The following is a 21,902-nucleotide window of genomic DNA, read 5'->3' as shown; positions in this document are numbered from 1 at the left end:
TGCCATCTTGCCAGTGTGCTCTTCAGGCTAGAAAGTCTTTTTTTTTTTTTTTTTTTTTTTCCCTTATAATGAGTGTTCATTCCATCAAAACTTTTTTTTTTCTGTCAGCTAATCTCCATGCGTAAGGTTTCCAGCCCACATGTGCTTTGAAACGAACTGGCTTATTTTTCAAATCCAGAGATGCTGCGTGGATCCTCTGTTTTGATACCCTTGGTTCAGCAAGCGATGCAATTACGATGTTCCTTGCCTGTCTTTGTAAAGTCTTTACTAAATAGCAGTTTTGAAAAGTTTCCCACAGCAGTTACCATTGTGCCTAAGAACAAGGTGCAGTGTCGTTATTAAATAAATAAATAGATAGATAAAAATCTCATGTCACAACTTTGTTTCTGAGAAGAAATCCCCCGCAATGTGATTACCTGGCACTCCAAACCAGCGTTTCCCAAGCAGTGCAGCGTGTTGCTGGCACGGCCCTCCAGCGCTGCTTCGGGAAGGTTGAAACCACAAAACGAAGCTCAGGTGCCCGGTGCTGCTCTCCTCTGCCCGGGTTCCAGCAGCGTGTGGGTGCTGCCCGCAGCGCGTTACCTGCTCGCTGTTGCTGCCCGTGGGCCAGCGAAGGCTCTGAATTTGACTGCGCAATGCGCCCAGACACGTCCTTTTGGCCTGACAGGTAGTGAAAAGGACTGAGGTATGTGACATTGATCCAGTGATACGCACTGTTGGCGTATTTGCCATTAAATATTTAATGTTTTTATAACTTCGAGTTGCAAACCTTGCGGGAGGGGGCTCCCCCTGCGCCTGCTGCAAGCAGCGGGGGGGCTGGCAATGCAGGGAGCACCACGAGTCAGGCAGAGAGACACCTGGTTGCCGGTGGGGGCTCGTCCCGCTGCGCAAGGGACTTGTTTTCCCATGAGGGGCTTGGTGTGAGGTGCGTACGATGGCTTGCGGAGTGCTGGCTCTGCACACAGGAGGGCTGCTTCTCTTCCTCTCTCCTCGCCGACTCCACGGCTCTGGGGTCTGGCTGCAGGCTGGCTTGGTTTCAAGGTGTGTGGCAGAGAAAAGTGACAGACGGCATCCTGGTGCCGTAGCATTACGTACAGACTGCCAAAACCGGTGTTGGAAGTGCTTTCAACATCGCATACCGCATCCCTGCCTACTCAGTGCTGCAGGCACTGCTTTCACATTGGTGGTGGTGTTGATGGCTGAAATCTCGCTGCAGTTTGGTGGGGCGAGAACTGTCCCATTGCTTGCACTCAGAGCAGTGGTGATTTCCTCCCAGCAAGTCCTCCTGTTGGAGCTGCTCGCCTCGGTGACCTGGAAGTTTCCAGAGATTGCCGCAATGTCACGGAGTGGCTTTTGAGCCAAAGGCACGAAGGGAGGAAAATGAACATTTGAGTGAACGAGCTGTGCAGCACGAGTTCAAATGGCGAAGAAAATGGGAGTTGTCTGGCTGGGAAGACAATCTAAGCTCGCTACCTGCATTGCCTGGAGACAACTTGGCTCGCTCCCTTTTCAGTGAATGCTGTTATCGCAACAATATGCTCGTGTTTCTTTATGCTTAGCTGAGGCCCTTCAGGTCTCCTCCTGGGCTTGGGTCCCTAGTAGCTGCAATGCCTGGGGCCAGCACTATAGAGCAGAAATGAGGCAGAGTTCAAACTGGCACGTATTTTCTCAAGGGCTCTGAAATTGAGTTTGGGATTCGGTCGGCATGCTCTGGCCTTATGGTTGCCTTTGCTTAATCCCACTAAGTAAAGGATTTGAGTAAAATCCAACTGGGATGCAGCGCTACTTAGCAGCTGGGCCAGGTGTTAGAACATTATACCCTTTAAGTAAACCTTCGGTTAGCTTTACGATAAAGGCAGAGGGCAAATCGTACCGTAAACTTCGTAGTGCTAACAGAGTCGGAAAAGTTCCTGGGAAGTGCTCTGTATCTCTAAAGAATTGCTCATCTTGGTACCAAAATGTATCCTTCGTCCAAGCGATCCATCAGAGTAGTTTTAAAGCTGGTAGTTCCTGCTTGTAAGGGCTCCTTCAAAACAGTTGTCTATTAATAACAATAATAAAAAGATCAGCCAAAGTTAAGATCAACAAACTATTGTCTGGTGGGATTATTCACGGAGTATGACACTGCGAATATGCCAAGAGCCCGAAATTCCAAATTTAGAAGAAGAACTGCATAAATGGAAGAATGAAGTTTTAGAGAGCCGTTTCTGACGGAAACACCTAAAAACTGAAACGTTTTTTAAAGAGCCACTCCTTGTATTGCTCAGTCTGAAGGAAATTGGAAATACCTAGTGCTGAACGGGGGCAGCAGATTTATCTGAGATTTTATTTTATTTTTTTCCTGGAAAGTTATTTCTCAGTTGCTTGACTTGTGTGTTTTATATGTGCCCTTACTAGAAGAATAAAAAAAATAAAAAGTTGGTTTGTTAGAGTGAAATGTGGTGTCACAGGTAACAAAAGCTTTATCTGTGAAGTTCATAGCAAAGGTGTTTTGCCTACACGTTTGCTTGCCTTGTGAACCCATTGAGTGGTTTTTACGCTGGAATCCTTTGCCCTTCACGGCAGGACCCACCCTCGGCTATTTATTATTAATAAAGTAACACCTTTAGCCTGGGCTGTGGAGAAGGTGAGGCGATTACAGGGCAAACTGCGTGATTTTACGAAAAAAAAAAAACACAAAAAATGAGGTATTTTAATGGTTGTGTGTGGAGCTCTGTCACGAGGAGCTGTCAGCGCCGACACGTCGCTGACCCACGTCCTTACACGCGAAGCGCACAACAGGGCTTCACAGAAACGCGCGGGTTTTCATTTATTTACTTATTCTGAACCGTGGATTTTTATTATTTTATCTTTTTAAACCGGGAGCGCGTGGAAAACACACGGTTGGGGCGGTCCCGTCACGCCGTGAGGCGGCGGCGGCGGCAGCGCGGGCTAACGGCCGCCCAACGGCCGCCCAACGGCCGCGCGGGGGCCACGTGCTCGCGCGTGGGCGAGCCCCCCCCCCTCCACGGCGGCGGGGGCGCGCACGCGGGGTCTCCCTGCGCGTCCCCGCCCGAGGGGAGCCGTGGGGGGGGTGTGGGGGGGGTGCTGGGGAAGGTGTGCGGGGAGGGGGGGGGGGGGGTGATATCGTCGCGCCCCTCCCCCTCGGCCCCTGCCCCGGGGCGGCGGGTGGCGCTGGCCGCGGCGGCTCGGGGCCCGGTGTCCTTGTGCGGAAATGACACACGGTCCCGTCACGTCACGCGAGAGCGCAGCGCGCGGACCCTCGCACACACAAAGGGGGAGCCGGGCGGGGGGCTGGGGTGCGTGTGTGGGGGTGGGCGTGGGGGCGTGCGTGGGGGTGAGTGAGGGTGAGCGGGTGAGGGGGGGGTCGAGTGTGTGAGGGGGGCGTGGGGGGGGGGGGAGCCGGGGAGCGAGGCGGGCGCTCCAGCAGCGGGACCTGCTCCAGCCGCCCCCACGCCACGCCGCGCCGCGCTGAGGTAAGTCCCGCACGGCCCCGGGGGGAGGATGAGCGGGAGGCAGCGGGAGCGCGCACAGCCCCCCCACACCCCGCACCGCACCGCACGGCCGCGCGCGCGCACCCCCTCCCCTTCCACCCCCCCCCCTCTCCCGGTGCGGGCCCTTTGTTCGCCGCCCGCACCGTTGCCATAGCGCCGCGAGGCCGCGGGGCGCCTCCATCTGCGGGGGGGGGTGGGGGGGAGATACAAAGAGACAGCGCGGGGCGGCCGCGGCGGCGCCCCCCCCCGCCCCCCCCCCACCGCACCGGCCGCATGGACGCGCCCGCCCCGCGCGGGGCGCTCGGACCGGAAGCGCCGCCACCCGCGGAGCGCGGCTCCGACCGCGGAAGCGGCCCCGGCCGCCGCGTGCGGGGCGGCCCCGGCCGCAGCCCCCGCCTCGGGGCGGGGCCGCGCCTCACCGCGCCTCGCGCGCGACCACGTGGCAGCCGCGGCTCGGCCGTTAAACGGCCCCCGGCAAACGGCCCCCCTCAGGGACACCCCCCTCACAAAGCAACGCCCCGCCGTTAAGCACCCCCTCCTCAAATATCCCCTCATTAGAGATCCCTCATTAAATATCCCCTCGTTAAACGCCTTCCCCCTCAAATACCCCGTCATTAAGCACCCCCTCACCAAACGTCCCCTCACCAATCACCCCCTCATAAATAACCCCCTCACAAATCGCCCCCTCACAAAACAACCCCCTTATAAATCAATCACCCCCTCACAAAACAACACTCTCCCCTCATTAAACATCCCCTCATTAACCCCCCCCCCCTCCTCCTTTAAACACCTCTCTGGCATCAGACAGCCACGCAGTGTGATTATTTATTTTATCTATCTATCTATCTATCTATCTATCTATTTATTTTACCAGGTGTTTTCATGGCTTGGGTCAAGCCAGTGCATAAAAACAGCTTACTAACTTTATTATCATTTTAAGAAGGGGGGTTGAAGCGTTTGGGGGTTGGATGGAGCGGTATGCTGAAGTAAAACACGAGGATAAGAGGTGCTGAGGAAAACGGGCTGCTGCACGCAGATCTAAAAGAGAATCTTTAACCAAACCGTGTGTTAATGCTGGAAATAACCTGGGTTAGCGCCACGCCGACCACTGAGGTTGGCATTACAAAAAGTATAGGGGAGACAAGGAGAAAATACCATCTTCAGGCACCACATAGGAAAACTGTGCGCTGCTTCTGTTATTATCATTTTAAACTGCGTCTGAACACACAGTTTAAAATGAAACACAAAAAATGCCCCAGTCTGCGAGCATGCCCTGTAACAGCACAACGTTGCCCTGTTGGCAAAGTGCTGTCGTTGCAGATTGGCTTCAGTGGAGACCCAAGGCTTCCCGTCCTCCTCCACTGGGCAGCAAAGGAGGTTCTCAAACTATGTTAAGTATAGGGATTTTATTGTCTGTAAGGGTAAAACTTCCAGCAGCAGCTGCTGCTTCTTGTACAGATATTTTAAAATGGTTTTAAAACTTGTTGTGGGTGCATTTTTAGTTGGAATATGATTGTAATGCTGGAATATTGTTTTCTAAGGTACTTAGTGTTTCTCCTGTAAGCATAGGATATCAAGAACAAATTTTACTGAAAATACTCATTTTGGGATCACTATCAGCACCCTTACTATCGCAAAATTGACAGAACAGAAACCATCTGCTCTAAGTATTCTTTATATTCTCTGTGTGCATTTTGCCCTTTGATCAGGTAACTGAAGCAGCATTCTTATTTCATACTTTCTTTAAGATGAGTGGACTACTTGAAATCAAATGGTATATGTTGTTTTTTAGTTGACTCAGTTTCAGGTGTCAGAGTTGCATCTTCAACCTGCTGTATGTTCAAGTGACTTCCCATGCTTTTTCAAAATTCCTTTTCAGAAAAAAAGTCATAAATTATAAGGAGACCTGACTGAATGCATCCAAAGCACAGTCAGACGTTCAGAGCAAACAATACAGATTTCTTTCTTTTTTTTTTTTTTTTCCTAATCTGTTTGTTGCAGTAGCTTTAGGTGTAACCTAACATCAGTAAGTGAACATCAGCAAGTGTTTCAGGTAGTAGTGTGCTGACAGGGACCTTTTCTAGTTACTTATTCTGAACTTCTTCAGGAAAATGAGGGTGCTGGTGAGGTTTTCAGCAACAGGAGGATATTCAGAAAGGAAATAAAAACATGAATGAAAATACCAGAAAGCCCAGAAAAAAAAAAAAAAAAAAAAAAAAAAGTTTTGTTGTGTTTGAGAAGGCCTTGTCAATATTCTGCAAGATTTCCAGTCAAGTCAGTGACCCTCTGAGCAGGAAGCAGACATTGCCTCTAATAAGTACACTTGAGGGCTCAGTTTTTGGAGTTGCATTCATGTGTGATTCTGTTAAATTGAATTTGGGTGGCATTGTTTTTTTAGAAATTAAGGGAATCAAACGTACCCAAAGAATAATGGTAATGCTGACGTTACCGAACCCAGTGCTGCGGGTAGGAAGTAGGAGCTCTGACTGACTGGGCTCCCAGGCCAGCCCCAGAATTTTTGGTTGTTCAGGTTTGGTCCCACGATGCAGCAGAAGGAAAAGGCAGTTTGGACGGCTGGGACTGGAAGGGCTGGAGGTGCTTGGTCTTGTTATTTCAGAGAGGTGGGCTGGGGTCGTTCTTCTGAGACGTTGTGAGGGACAGTGCTCCAGCCTCTTTGTAGCCACCCGTTACTAGAAAGCTGTGATGATTCCCCCTCGAGCCTCCTGCAGGGTGGATAAAACTAAAACTCCTTCAGCCCCTCCTCGTGGGGCAGGGTGTTCAGCCCTTTGATCAGCTTTGTGGCCTGCCTTTGGCTGCTCTCCAGTCTGTCTGCGTCTTTGTTTTGGGGTTGTGAGGTTTTGAACTGTTTTCCCCAACACGTGCTTCACGTGAAGTGCGGGCAGAAACCCAGAGACAGGGAGCGGGACCTCAGGCTCTTTGCTGTCTCATGAGTAATCGCTGTCCCTTGCAGAAGATGATCATGCACACAGCAGTGCTGGGTGGCTTTAGGTAAACCACAACGTAATTACGGAGCGTTGTTATCTGGTGATAAAGTTGTGTTAGAGGGAGGCATGTGTACGAGAAGGAGCTACTTTTATTTTCTTTCTTTTCTGTTAAATAACAAAGCAAATTACCAGCATTTCAGCGTACTGATCTTGTAAATGTAGCCTGTGTTATCTCCTTAGACTATCAGCCTTTTTGGCATTCGCATCCTTTATTTAACTTTACCAGGCTACCTGCCTGTTACGAGGAGTGCTCTGCCTTTCACTGCATGCCGAAAGCAAAGAAATTGAGCAGTGTATTCCACATAGGCTTTAAACACATTCCTAATGTTGCCAGCAAACACTGTGTCAGATCTTTTGGCCAAAGTGTAAACAACAATTCACATCTTCAGATGCAAACAAAACTCAAGTAGAACACTTCTCACGAACGCCTGTGAGTTTTATGTGTGAAGCAATGTACCACCGTGAGGCAATAAAAGGAATGAACGTCCCACAATACACAATGTCTAAAAAAAACTGTTATGTTGTTAATTGTCGTTAATAATAACATATAATGAAGAAAGAGAGACGTTCCTTCCAACCCACACGGGATACTAAAATAGTCAGTGGGATCAAGAAGCAGCATCTACATATTTACCATGCACTTATGAACCAAACAGTGTTTTGCAAGCATTTAAAATTAGAAATAGAAAACTTCTATAAAACCGATAACAGAAATTCTTATTACATTAGAGTACATATTAGCTAAGATAATTAAGATTCATTTTAATTTTGTTATGAAATCAAAATTGCATACTGCATCTGTGCACTTTTATCCTTTCCTACGTGTTTTTTACACTACGTTTTTTTCCCCAGTTGTCAAAAATTACTACATTAGATGTGGGTGTTTGTAAAGTAACGAGTTGCCTTTTAGTTGCAAAAAGTAGAAGAACAATATTTTTCCTGTACTTGTTTCATTCTGGTTTTGTTTTTTAAGTCAGAGCTTAAAAGTGATCAATCAGGCTTTCTCCAGGAATGACTGCAAGGGCAGAGAACTGCCTTGATCTTGTATTATCAGCGAGATCTCGGAGAACTGCCTTGATCTTGTACTATCAGCGAGATCTTTTCCCTTTGCATTTTGTTCACAAGACAAGTAGGAAAAACATATTCCATGGCCAACTAATTAGTAATTGTTAAGTATAAATAGGAGGAGGAGAATGTCCGTCATGGGATTATAGGCTTAGGATTCAATTTGCTTTTATATCAATTATCAATGTCTAAGTGAACTAAGTTACTATCAGTAACTAAGTAAGCTTTTTTGCTACTTTTTAAGTAGTGTTATACATTGTGCATTGTAGCATGCTAGGTGACCCGAGTCTGAAATGCATTTGGAGCCTGAGTTGCAGTTTGCTCCCTTATTCATAAATCTTTTCTACCTAAGTGTTTTAAATCCTTAAGGCTTCTATGCATATTTCAGGAGGCACATTTTTGACACACGGGTCGCATTTTTTGCTCTACTTGCAACAGCAGCAGCAAGGTAGTAGTTAGCACTAAATGCATGGGGGAGCCTAAACATTCCCAAGCCTCTTTTTTATAAGGCATTATGCCAAGCTCTGGAACATGCAGCATGGAGCTGTGTGTTGTATGACCGCCCGCTGCGAGAGTCCTGAAGTACCAAGCGCATTCTGAAGGTGGCTGCTGGGTCTCAGGCAGTAGGCCCGGCGCAGAGTAGCTCCTCGGGCAGCAGTCTCGGCAGAAACTTGGTATCTAGAAGCTGTAAACACCTTCAGGTTCAGCTGGTGGATCAGTGGGATTTCTGGATCTTGCTGCAAGTCTCAAGATCACAAATCAAATGCCTGGACTGGGGTCTAGAGTTAGACTAATGCGTGTTTAACTTACCTGAAGTAGCTTGAACACGGAACAGGAGGGCACAGTGCTATCTATCAGATCAGTCCCCTGCAAATAAGCTCATCATACGTTAGGTTAAGAAGAATGGCATTGTTTATATAGTATTCACTTCTGTTAGGCCCCCGTTTCACAGGACTCGAAACTGTGCTGCCACGCCGGCGGTGTCCCAGCAAGAGCGTGCTGCTCGGAGCCGGCCCTGACTGCTCGCCTGCCCTGTTTCTTCTCTGAATTAGGAGACAAGTGACCAGGCAGAAAAAGAAGTGAATTATTTGCTGTCAGTTTATCGAGCTGAAACAGCTCGGTGGAGGTGGGGTGAGCAGCCATGCCTGGCAGGGGGAGCAGATGGGACCGCGTGGCAGGAAACTACGGGGGCAGCTGACTCCTGACTCTCAACACAAGTTGCTGCATGTGTGCTTCATTTTCTCATAACACCTAAGTTCTTACAAATACCCCAGAAGACAGGAAAACAGACAGGAGAGAAGTTACTAGGGATCCCAAAAAGGAAAAGGTTGGAGTTCATGCTTTGTTTGACGCCCAAGAGCTGAAATATGAATTCCAAAATTACGAGGATTCATCCAATCTGACACTTTTTTTACTATCTGCTTTTAATTTCATTCTGGCAGTTTTCAAATTAAAAAAAAAATAGCTTCAAGTGATAGCACCACGTTTCAAGTACATGGAACAAAACGTTCTGACTTCATATTATTTGACCTGAGTTGGGGATAGCCCGGCCTGCCCGGCGTTGTGTCCTTTAGAAAGTTAACAGTTAACCAGGGTACGCGCTTTGCTTCAGTTTTCACTTTTTTTTGCAGTTTTAAACAGTGATTGTCCAGAGCCTCATTTATCTTCTTGCTCCAGTTTGCTTCTGTTTTCTTAGAAGTGTTCTCCTAAAGCATCCTTCCTTTTTGGATAGCAGCAGTAGTAATAGTTACAAGAAAAAGGTAATTCCATCTATCCTCTCCTAAATATCTGGTGTTGTTCCCCCCACCCCCACTTTTCTGTTCTGTTCCTCTGGCTCTGTGTTTACCAGTACACCGGTGATCTGCTCTGATAGAGCTGTCCAGGACTTGCCTGGAAAACCTGAGCGTTTGGATTTCTCTCGCAGAGCACTCGGCAGTAGCAGCAGCCGCTTTGCTTGCTTTCACCTTAGGCCCTCGTCAAAAGATTGCGTGTCACAGTTCTGGAGCGCTCCCGCATTGCGGGTCTGTACCGCGGCGCTGGGAGCTAAGCCTGGTGCCGTGGAAGGAAGGTCTGGAAATTGGATGTCAGTGTGTCTCGGAGATCAGGGCAAAATATTAGTACTGTTAGTGTGATGTGCTTTTCTTGAAGTCCGACATAGCTTTTTGATGGTGCTGTACAAAATACAATGGATTTTTCACACAGGACTGCAGTGGCTGCATCTAATTCCATAAATACTACTGAGCTAGTAAGACTGGGTAGTAGTCCTCACCTGTTCTTAGCAGGTGGTTCAGCAGTTGGTGTGGGCCATTTCTGCGTCACGCTGTTACGCCTCTACAGAGCTTGTAGAAATTTAAGCAAGGCGATTTTGGTACTGTTAAGCTGGCGTAATTCAGGTGTGGCTCAGTCCGTGAATGCAAGTCCCAAAAGAGGGGATTGTGGTGGGGAGGAGGAGGTATCTGAGGGGTTTGTGGTAGCTCCATGTACAGCTGAGGGATACTTTTTCTGGTGGTGAGATGAAAACAATCTCAGGTTATCCTCTTAAGGATGCTCTTTACAAGGCTGTGTGTAAGGGCCATGTTGAAGATGAGTGTGTCAGAGGATACTTGGGCTTCTGGAGTGGCCCAGGATGAGCAGGCTGTAACTCCATCTTTTGTTTGGATGTGTGCTACCTGTTGTGGTGCAATCGTACAAAACTTTACCCTGAATGTGACCTCATGCTTATCATTAACAGCCATCAGTGGGTGACAAAGTAAAAATAAATTCACAGCTACTCGATATTCAAATGCTTGCATTTTTTAACAATATTGTGAGGTTATTAAAAAAAAAAAAAGTATTTGACACTATTTGAAAATAAGGTAAAGATTTTTTTTTTTCCTAAAACACACCCTCTTCCCCCTCCTCTCTCCAATCTCTGTTTTAGATTTCATTGTAATTCCCACTCATAGGCTCTTTGTACACTTTTGATGGGTTGTTTGCTTTTATTCAGTGGCTTCAAGTAGAAACAAGCCTCTCTTCCTAGCAATATTGACAAATTTCAGGCCTTGGTTAAAGGACAGACACAACCAGTTGAAATAAAACTGTACGAAGAAGGAATCTGACTGTGGAAATTGTAAAGTAATAATAATCCGGCCAAGTAAACATAAGGCTGGGCGCAGAAGAGCGTGAGTGGTGTGTGACAGTTTTCCAGTCACCAGTGTCCCAGTTGGGAGTGTCGGGTTGCAGCGGCGTGCGTACCTCCCGAGGGCCAGGGAGCTCTCATGAGGTTGTTTGCTTTGCAGATCTCCAGAAGACTTAGAATATCGTTTGGGAACATGTCCACAGACTGATGTTTATCCCGAGTAATTATCCAAATTAGTTTTCAAGGAAACAGAAATACAACTGAGTCTTGCATAGGAGAAGTAATGCTGAAATCATGCTAGGATAATGCAGATGATTTGCTTTTCCTTACAAAAAAAAGACATTCTTATGTTATTTAGAGGCTGTTGGCTTGCAGTAAGAAAAAAGGTAGTTACTGCAGATCTACAGATTGCTCAGTTCCAATTAATGCAATCTGTATCAAAAGATCAAAGACTTTAAAGTGAAAATTTATTCCGGCATATGCATATTCCACTTTATGATGAGTTTTACTTTTGCAATGACATTGGGTCACCCACAATGGCCGTGTGAAAACATGTGACTGTAATAAGAAGTGGTAGCTTAGTACAGGATGGAGAATTAAAAAACAGATAACTTTCATTTGTATACTGCCAAGATACTTTGTAAAGACGGTTAAAACAACTTTCTCAATACCAGAAAATCACACATTGTTTTAAATAACTTCCTGGCTGTCGTATATTGTGTGCAGCAGAGTGCACACGTTGACAGGTCTATGGCTGGCCATGAAATTTATTGAACATCGCTAGTGACTGCAAAAGGCCGTGTCCATGGGCTGGTAACACCCAGTGGCTGTGGAATAAAAGTAATTACCGAAATAGCTGTAGGTGTGTCCCGATTCCAAGGATGCTGATATCTCGTTTTGTATTTTTGTTTTGTTTTTTAGTGAGATAGAAGATGAATTCAGCTGAAATCACTGATGATGACGAAGGTAAAATACTATACCACCGTGTAACTTATGATCAGGCAAAAATAATTGTTGAATGGAAACCTTGTAACCTGATAACGAATGCACTTGGATCAGGACGAGTTAATTTAATGGTTTTTGAAAAGCTATCTAAAATACACCATTATCTTTTTTACTCATATTTTCTGCTCTACATCCTTCCTCCCCCTCCAAAATATCTTCCTACTGTAACTTTATTTGTTTATACTTTAGACTCTTCTTTGGGGAAGAAACTGTCATTTACTGGATGACTGTTTGGTTCCTAGCATAATGAAAGCTTGACTTTGGGGTGGCCTCAGCATACACTTATTGTGCAAGTCATAAAAAAAATAATGATGTTCTTCAAAACACATTTTCATAAAAAGAAACAAAACACAAAAGATTGTATTAAGGCTGTCATGGTTTTCTGGAGAGAGTGCTTTATCTTTCTAAACCTTCTCTTTTTCCAGTAAAAATTCCTAAAAAAAATATTGTGAAAGTAGAAACAGAAAATGAAGATGAAGCTCTAGACTGCTCGGTAACATCCAGATCTTCTGAGAAACACTCACTGGATGGCGCAGTTACTTGCCTACAGGATTCCAACAAACGGAAACAGACCTCACTTGGTTGTGATGGTTCAGGGAGCCAGCAAGATGTCTTACCCAGTGTGAAGAAAAGACGCTTTACACAAGAGGTGACTTCTCTATACATGACTGTGTGATTTTTCTGTTCATATTTTGTAGGCTAAATTCATTGCTGTTATTAGCAAAATGCAAGTCATTTAACTAGATTTGCATTAACAATGAGTTTGAGTCAAATATGGCTGATCTTGACCCAGTTCACAAACAATACTTGTCTGGGCATTTCTTTAACGTGGGAGCAATCGTATCTATGAAACACATTTACAGGTTAATTCATTCATTTGAAGTATATTTTTGTTGTTTTTCAGAGAACGTAGGAGCAGCTAGGGATTTGGATTAACTGAGTATGACTGAGTACAGTCCCTCTCATGTCACACAGTCCTTCAGCTGGATCCTCAGTGGTAGCATCAGGGCTGTAACTCTCTTCCTTCCTTGACACAGATGTCAGTGAGACAAGCATAAATTTACGTATTACTTGAACAATAAAATGCAGGGATGCAGAAGACTTCAGCACACCGAGAATGGAATGTATTACAACTTCTTCAGCATCCCAGTTGTGACAATCCAGACGTTTGTCCAGCCGGTGAAGGAGATTCCAAATCTCTTCAGTTATCCCCTTCTAGTGTTTCACCTCCCTAGCGATTGGGGATGTTTTCATTAATCTTTGTTGAAACTGAGCAGGTTTCTCTTTGTCCTTGTTCTTTCCGGTAGGGAGAGCAGTGACCATCTGTTCCTAAAAAAAAGTCTTCTGCACGTGGGAAAACTGGTGTGATGCCGTCCACCCTTGGCCCTTCCTTTTCTAGACTAAATTTCTGTCTCTTCAGCTCTTCTTCAGGAGTCACCTTATATTGTTGTTGTTCTCTTTGAGATTCCCAGAAGGGTAGTGGTCAGTGTTGGATAGTCAAATCTCTCCTAACACCCTCTGGAACAGTATAATGACCTCCTGTTTTTCACACTCAGCACTTTATTAAAATAACCTAGATTCAAATTCATCCTCTTTTGAATAACTTCAAGCCCCGGGTTATATTTAGTTTATGACCTACTCTAATGCACATATCCTTTTCTGCTGTTCTGCCACTTAGCCAGTTACTCTGTGTTGTGTTTGTGCATTTCATTTCTCCTTTCTAGCCATAGCTCTTCTTATTTGTTTTTCTTGACTGTCATCTCTGTAACTTCTTGGGGCTCTGTTTTTATTCCTGAGTGCCTGTGGTAGGTAGGTTTTAATCTTATAACATTGTTTCTTTCTTTTTTCCTTTCTCTTTTACTTTTTGCAATTATTTTACTTACGATAGAAATCTTTAAAGAGCTGCATAATGGTCTCTGAACTCTGCTTTCTTTGTATTTCATTGTTTGCCTTTCATACATTTAAAAAAAATTGTTTGAAATGAATTATAACCTTGGATTTATTATATCACAAAGTGACCCAGTAACAATGATGAAAAATCATTCTTGAGTGACCTCAGTGAATCAGCATGTTTATTTAGTTAAACTACCAACCAGAAATAGTCCTAACAACGTTTTTAAAGTGCACTGCTTTTCTAGTACCAATATTTTGTTTCAGTTGATGACTTCATTAACTATTTCTGTTTAAACAGATAACAAGATATTCTGGAGAATATTGTGCTTGTAGTGTATTCTTACTACATATCACATAGGCATCTGTGTAGGATATAATTAGAGCTGTACTTTTTATATTACATAATTATTCTTTTGGGTTGGTGATTATAATACCAAATGACTTCCTATGAGAAGACATTAAACTTTTTTTTTTTTTAATTATTCTGATTGTCATTTCAAAATCAGAAAATATTTTTCCCCAAATTCGTTAAAAATAATTTTTAAAAATCCCATGTGGGAGAATATAAATTAAAAAAAAATAATTGCAGAATACATTTCCAAGTTCTTATGTATTTGATAGATTTTAAAAATATTTTTCTTGCTCAGATATATTTATTCTTCTTCATTTGTATGCTAGAGTATTATGTTCTCTGTTTTTACAGATACTGGGACTTTGTGTATAAAGTGTGATAAAGCTCATAAATTACCTGGACTTTAACAGTGAGGAGAGCAATAGCTAAACAACTTTTAAAACTTGGCTTAGGACTCCAAGAGATAATGTGAGAGATTATTTTATAATGAATTATATTGGTCAGTGTTTACCAAAATGCTGCATTGTGGGCATTTTCAAAGAAAGTATTTAAAACAAAAATTTGCTATGCAAATGTAATATATAAAACATCACTATATTATCTATATTGAATCTTATAAAAAAATCTCCGTGTTTTTTGACAGTACATTAAAACTGATCATCTTAAATGGAAGTAGTATTATCTGAAATGCAGTAATGACAGAGCAGGCACTAAAGATTGGTGTCTTCAAAAATTACAGGCAGTAAATTTAAAATATTAAATACTAGGGTAGTTGGAGAGCTGAAGAAAAGCCCCATATATATGCTGCAAATAGTGCTGTTCCCAGATAGAAACTGTATAAAGACACAGTAATTGAAAGCAAAAGGGAAAGACGATGAGACTGCTTCTGAAATAGAGAATGCTTACACGTAGGCCCAAATGTGTTGTCATCTGTTAGCCGAACGTTGGCTGCGTGCTTCTGAAATGCAGACACCCAAATCCTTCCCTCAGCCAGATCCAAACATTGTGAGCTGCCGTAGTGCAAGGGCAGGAGTTCTGCAGCCGTCGCAGCAGAGGTTGGCCGTGGTTCTTGGCACGAATGCTGCTTTTGCCCCAGAGCACCACATCCAGATCCGAGAACGCAGCCTTTTTCAGAATATTCACTGTCAAAGTGCCATAAGATACTGCAGTCAACAAATGTGTGCTGGTTAATACACATTCTGATACCGCTATATCCTGGCTCTGTGTGTGGGGTGTGCAGTAATCGAAGGTACCCTCACATTGCCTAGATTTATTGTATAATTGAATAAGAAAAAAAAAAAAAAAAGCAGCAGGAGTTCTGAAGAGAGCTAACAGGCCGTTGGTGACCTTGGCGAGCTATTTAGTAAAGAAGGATCTGAATGAATCATGCTCTGTCTGTGAGTGAATATTTGGAATATTCTCTGTAAACAGGAATGCTAGCAGAAAAAGCTAGCTGCTTGGGTAACAGAGTTCACTTGGTATCAAAGAAGTATATTCTCCAGAATTGGAATTCTGTTTTGTTCTTTTCATCCAAAATGGTGAAAGAAGTTTGTTAGCTCAGCCTGCGTGTCTGACTAGGCAGCAGAACAGCCCACGGGTCCCTGTTGTCCGAGGAGATTGTCATGACCTGCTTTCAGGTGATGCCTGCTTGGGAGAGCTGACTTACCATCTGGAAATGCCTCTGTTTCTCCACTGACGAGCACAGGGCATCTGTGCCGACTGCATGGCCAGAGCAGGAGCCGACAATTAGCTGGGAGCAATTAGGATCGCAGTCAGCCTCTTGTGTTTTGGTATAAGCCGCAGCGAGCTGATTTCAGCGAGGTTTATCATACCTCTTGCTGGGGTAAAAGCCACACTTCAGGTGCTGGCGGTGGTGTACCCCAGCTTTGGCTTCTTGCTGTCCCCATAACAAATGTGATCTACAGCCTTCTAAACGGGACCTGAAAGTCAGGTGTCCTAAGCACCATCGCTGCTAAGGACTGTGTGCACCGAGAAGTACATTGCCTTTATGTTACGCTTTCATTCGCCATCTGGCCATCCACACAGCTCTGAGTGCACACACAAATTTTCATGTGCAGGGCTGTACGATGTGAACGAGAGCAGAATTTGGGTAACGCAACTCCAGTTTCATTGGGTTTGCTGGTTCCTAATCTTGGAGTGAAAAACAGCTTGTTCTGTTTGAGCATGCACTGCTTTAGGAATTGAAAAGTAATTAGATTCAGTTTGTCACTGGAGTAAGCAGATGCCAAGTATGAGGACACATAGGGACCGGGCTAATTTTGTGGGTGTCATGGCTCTGTTTTTCAGAAGGGAACATTAATTCGAGTTCCTCATTGTAGGATGTAGGGGGTCTTTGCTAGCATTTCAAATTGTTCATGGCTCTCAGCTCAGACCTCAAGTCTGCGTTCCATTTGTTTTAATACTTGAATGCAAATTCTGTATTTTTAAAATCTAATTAGTGCTCTGTGGAACAAGCCAAGCCAAAATGTTTTAGTACAGTCTTTTCTAAAATCTGTGAATGTTTTCTCATGTTTGGATTCTGTATGGTGAATTTTGATTATGTTGTATCTACTTAACTTCATAAGAATTATTTGCAATATCCATGTGTTTGAAAAAAAATAATAATCCCCGAGCCCTGCATATTTACTGCGAGTTGATGAAAATGCTTGCTTCAGATTTCAAACAATGAGGTAGAGTTAGAAATGATCGAGAACATGAACTTCTTAAGAGCTGACTCCTGTTTTTATATAAACTATTTTGAAAATTGTGAAGCCATGAATCTAAACTTCTCTGCCTTTCAGAAGTAATGAAGTCTTAATTAAGCTTCCCTTTTTAAAAAGTCAGTATCAAGATAATCCTTTTTTTAAAAATATATTATTTCAATAAAATATTTTTTAAAATTACATTCTTAGAGTTGTACACCATTATAAATATAAAGACAAACAATAACAACAACAAAAACACAGTATAAACTTTTCACATCAGAAAGAAGAGAATAATAATAATTTTGGTGTCTTTGTGGTGTAGCCTTTATGTTGTTTTCAAAAGCTAACCTAAAGAGAGTGCTAGAAACATTAAATGTAGGTGGTGGAGGCAGTGGCAAGGTCACAGGACGAGGAGTCAGAAAATCTAGATTCTATTCTTGGCTCTCCTGCTGACTTGTTGCCGCCCAAGTCCTCTACAGCTCAAGGTGGAGCATAATGATACTTAATTTGGGAGAGTATTTAGAGCTCTGTGGGTACAGAGCTAAGGATTATAATTTAATTTATATCTTATGGTGAAAACCATGAGACAAGAGAAGATGAGAAAGACAAACAAATAAGACTTCACCTTATTATTGTTGATGTATTTTTCTAGTGAGTTTATTAATTTGATGTGTGTAACACACAAATAATTTTAATGTAACAATGCCTGCTTAAGGGGTACATGTCTATAGGTAATATTTTTAAGGCAGTCTTACTAATACAATATTTATCTGTTCAAAGGGCTGCAACTCAAACATGAAGAACAGAGACACTGGCTCGCCCACTCAGGTAAATACAGAGCAGCCAAGCAAGAACAAGAATCCTAACATAACGTGGCTCTGTGAAGAAGAACCCTTCAGCGACATAACCACTTCGTCTTACAAGAAACCTCTCTATGGCATCTCACACAAAATTACAGAGAAGAAGAACCCAGCAGGAGCGGAGCAGTTTGCCTCCTATGACCTGTATGAGAAACTCAATCCCAGCAGTCCCTCGCATCTTCGGACTCTGAATGACCAGCGCAAGAGGGACTCTGCTGCAGCCATCGCCGCTGTAGAGTCTGACCCAAATATATATTCTTTGATCCAGAAAATGTTCTACACGCTGAACACCCTCAATTCCAACATGACTCAGCTTCACAGTAAAGTTGACCTGCTGTCTCTGGAGGTGAGCAGAATTAAAAAGCAAGTCAGTCCAGTGGAGTCCGTTGCAGATTTCAAGCCTCCCCCCGAGTACACGCTGACTTCTGCAGAGCTCAAACAGATCATGGATCAAAGCACGTCAGGGGGAGACCTGGCTTGCCGGTTACTAGTGCAGCTCTTCCCAGAGCTCTTCAGCGACGACGAGTTCAACAGAAACTGCAGCGCGTGTGGCTTTCTTAACAAAAGGAAACTTGAATCTCTTCATCTGCAGCTTATCCGTAACTATGTGGAAGTTTGTTATCCTTCTGTGAAGAATACAGCTGTGTGGCAGGTGGAGTGTTTGCCTCAAGTCAACGATTTTTTCAATAGGTTTTGGGCTCAAAGGGAAATGGAAAACAGTCAGCAGAGTGTGCAATCGTCTAGTTTTTATGATACTGAGCAGGTTGAATCCTCCCATTTTATTGACGATAAAGAGCAGGAAGAAGCTTTGTCCTTGGACAGGAGTAGCATCATTGCCTCAGATTACATTCTGGATGCTCAGGATCTCAATGAATTTTTAGATGAAGCTTCCTCTCCGGGGGAATTTTCTGTTTTTTTGTTACATAGGTTGTTCCCAGAACTCTTTGACCACAGAAAATTAGCCGAAAGGTACAGCTGCTATGGAGACTCTGGGAAGCAACTGCTGGATCCTCATCGGCTTCAAATAATCCGTAGGTACACTGAAATTTACTTTCCAGACGTGCAAGAAGAAGAAGCCTGGTTGCAGCAGTGCGTTCAGCGAATAAACGAGGAGCTGGAAAATACGTATATGGATGGAAGTGAATGTGATCAGTTGAGAGATGACTGTTACGATTCTTCTAGTTTACCAGACGATGTTTCAATCATAAAAGTGGAAGATAGTTTTGAATACGAAAAGCCTGGTAGACGCTCAAAAAAAATTTGGCTTGTGCCCATTGACTTTGAGAAACTTGACTTTCCCCCTCCTGATTTCGATGTCCCTGTCCCAGATTATCTGTTGAACAAAGAACAGATTAAAAACATATATGAAAGTAGTCTTTCCATAGGCAATTTTGCCTCTCGATTGCTTGTTCTCTTATTTCCTGAACTGTTTACTCACGAAAACTTACGGAAGCAATACAACTGTAGTGGGTCTTTAGGCAAGAAACAGCTCGATCCCACTCGAATTAAATTAATTCGACATTACGTGCAGATACTGTACCCGAGGGCGAAGAATGACAGAGTGTGGACGTTGGAATTTGTTGGGAAGCTTGACGAGAGGTGTCGGCGACGAGACACGGAGCAAAGGCGCTCGTACCAGCAGCAGCGGAAGGTCCACGTGCCGGGGCCCGAGAGGAGGGAATTTCTCAGCTATGCAATAAACCCCGAAAGGTTTCGAGAAGAGTTCGAAGGGCCACCGCTGCCACCCGAGAGAAGCAGCAAGGATTTTTGCAAGATACCACTCGATGAACTTGTTATTCCTAACCCAGACTTCCCTGTGCCTTCTCTGTATTTGCTGTCTGATAAGGAGGTGAGAGAGATAGTGCAGCAGAGCCTTTCCGTTGGAAACTTCGCTGCCAGGCTCCTTGTAAGACTCTTTCCCGAACTCTTTACTCCCGAGAATCTCAGACTGCAATACAACCATTCAGGTGCTTGTAACAAAAAACAGCTGGATCCTATCAGACTGAGACTGATCCGTCATTACGTGGAAGCGGTTTACCCCGTGGAGAAAATGGAGGAAGTGTGGCATTATGAATGTATACCGAGCATTGATGAGCGATGCCGGCGTCCTAACAGAAAAAAGTGTGATATACTGAAAAAAGCAAAGAAAGCAAAGAAGTGACAGGCTCTTGAAATTCCTAAGACTGTGACCACTAAATTATTGTCAGGAGGATGCTTTGTTTTAGCCTGAGGGGGCCTGTCAGGGGCTGGGGTTGCTCAGCGTCTAGGACAGTTAGGCACTAAGTCTGTTGCATTTTGACATGCGTGTTGCATCCGTGTGGGCACTGCAGCAGTGGGAAGTGGCTTACTACACTTGTACATGGGCAAAGATCACCAGTCATCAGTGACACAGCTCTTAATGACTCGTTAAGAGCTTTCACTGGTGCCAGTACATGTATTGAAACTGTATTATTCCACTCCCCATTTCTGCATCTTCCTTTTTTATCACTTTCTAATAATAAAGATTTTTTTTTTTAAAAAAAATCACTGTGCTCTTCAGGGGCAGTTTTTCATTTTACCCTTATAAAGAGTCATGCTAGTTCTTTTGGAGTTTGAACTTTAATTTAAATTGACAAGTCTAATTGTTTCTGAAAGTGCCATATTCATTGAAAATCATTGGAATGTCTGACTTGGCTTCTGCAGCAATTGCAGCTTTACGTTTGTTTTGTTCTTGACGATACTGAGATGCTGAAAGTAGTAACACTGTGTCAAGGAATGGATCGGAGTGATGTGATTCCCATTTTTGCCTGTTACCCATGTTTTGTTTCTAAACATTCTGAGAGTTGAACTAGTGAAGAATTAAGATGTGAGCATGGACACAATGTGAATGTTTCTTTACGTTTCTTTATGTTGACACCACAAGCTTGACCCTGCCCCTGTGAGTTTGATTTTTTGCTCAGTGTCAGTGCTGGCATGCCTAAGGATGGCTTGTGTGAGCAGAGCCAGCAGCACAGACCCAGCCTGTCCCCATGGAATGTATTGCCATTGCATGCTTGCCACTCTTTGCAAAATGCCAACGACAACAACAACATAATAAGCAACAAGAACTTAGAAAAAGTTTAGACCTTACTCTCTGTCAAAATCATGATTCCAAAGGCTTCCAGTGTTAATAATGAATTGAATATATAAAAATTGCTAAGATCACGTGCAAAGATTGGTTCTGTGATGGAATTGAATGCTACAGGGTCCCCACGTGTGAGCTGTGGTAACGTAACTCATTGTTTGCATCAGTGCAGCACCATCTGGATTTTTCAGGTGTGGGGATACTGAGCTCCCTCACTTCACCAAATTGATTTGGTGTAATTAGTAGCTATTTGGAGACATAATTGTGTATGTATAACTTAGGTTCATACAGTCAAGTTTGCATCATTAATAAGCTCAAGTGTAACAGAGACCACCCAGAACCCAGTGTGACTCTGCTGTATGATTTGTCACTGGAGAGCACTGCTTCAAAACCAGTTTTCCTTTTTTTTTTTTTTTTTTCTTTTTTCTTTTTTCTTTTTCCCTAAAAACTGAAATGAAATAGATGTGCATTTTTAAGTCAGTAGGGATGGTGATTGCTTACTGACCATCACTGGAACACCTTGGAGCAATTGTTGGCGTTCTCTGTGGTTCTTTTTTGTTGTTTACTTAGGTGGGTCATAGTATCAAATTTTAAGTCTGTTCCAGTGTAATTTTCTATTTTAGCATTTGTAAGAAAGTACAAAATAATTGATATTTTTACTTCGGATTTTTAGAATTTATCGTTCTTAGAGTCATATTGATCCTTCCCTTTAAAAAGCAAGACAAAACATTTTTTCCTAATGGCAAATATTAGTAAAAATATATCACGTTAAACCAGGAATAAATCATGATAGATAGTAGCATTTGCTCGTTTTCCCCATGTGCTAGCAACATTCTCAAAGAATGTATGAAGAAAGTCATGAATGTACTAAATAATACACTGATACTGTTTATATCCATTTAAATGTTTCCTGTTGGTTTAAATAATAGCAGACCATGCACAAAATGGATATCAGAGCAAATATGGCTATAATAAAATGAAAACATTTTACCAAAGATAAAGAACTGATACCACAACGTCTGCATCTTTCATTTTAGTGCATAAATTTAGCAAATTGAATGTATCAGAAACCAAGACTTTCTCCTGTACTTGTATGCTACCTAGCACCTCTGTGAATTTTTTTTACATGCACTTTTATGGGAGACATAAACTGACAGAAAATAATCAACAGCCTCTTAATTTTGCGTTGTTAATGCCTGACCAGAAGGTAAGAAATATGAAGTGCAGGTTTCCTTTGTAACTTTCTTATCTTAATGTCATGCATGTTTTACCACTAAGTGATGCTGAAGCTCCCAAAAGAAG

General features: G+C 43.4%; 1 protein-coding gene across 6 annotated transcripts; it reads left to right on the top strand.

Annotated features, from left to right (window-relative positions):
• The first annotated feature begins 3,348 nt into the window (after nt 1-3,348).
• BEND3 (BEN domain containing 3) lies at nt 3,349-21,764 on the top strand. Of its 6 annotated transcripts, none has more exons than XM_084514550.1 (4): nt 3,349-3,476; nt 11,604-11,648; nt 12,113-12,336; nt 17,418-21,764. In XM_084514550.1, the coding sequence occupies exons 2-4, from the start codon at nt 11,615-11,617 to the stop codon at nt 19,656-19,658; spliced, it is 2,499 nt and encodes an 832-aa protein (XP_084370676.1). In that variant the 5' UTR covers nt 3,349-3,476; nt 11,604-11,614; the 3' UTR covers nt 19,659-21,764. The 6 variants fall into 6 exon arrangements, with proteins under 6 accessions (XP_084370676.1, XP_084370678.1, XP_084370677.1 ...); XM_084514551.1 differs by lacking the exon at nt 3,349-3,476 and adding an exon at nt 8,410-9,324; XM_084514552.1 differs by lacking the exon at nt 12,113-12,336 and having other exon boundaries at nt 3,350-3,476.
• Nucleotides 21,765-21,902: the final 138 nt, after the last annotated feature.

This window comes from Aythya ferina, assembly GCF_964211825.1.
Source record: "Aythya ferina genome assembly, chromosome: 3".
Classification (NCBI taxonomy): Eukaryota; Metazoa; Chordata; class Aves; order Anseriformes; family Anatidae; genus Aythya; species Aythya ferina.
The sequence above is the reverse complement of the archived record's forward strand: the minus strand, read 5'-3'. Positions and strand labels throughout refer to the sequence as shown.

Coding starts and splice junctions, on each gene's coding strand:
- BEND3 (XM_084514550.1), top strand. CDS start 11,615: ATGAATTCAGCTGAAATCACTGATGATGACGAAG. Junction 11,649..12,112: donor AATCACTGATGATGACGAAG/GTAAAATACTAT, acceptor CTCTTTTTCCAG/TAAAAATTCCTAAAAAAAAT. Junction 12,337..17,417: donor AAAGACGCTTTACACAAGAG/GTGACTTCTCTA, acceptor ATCTGTTCAAAG/GGCTGCAACTCAAACATGAA.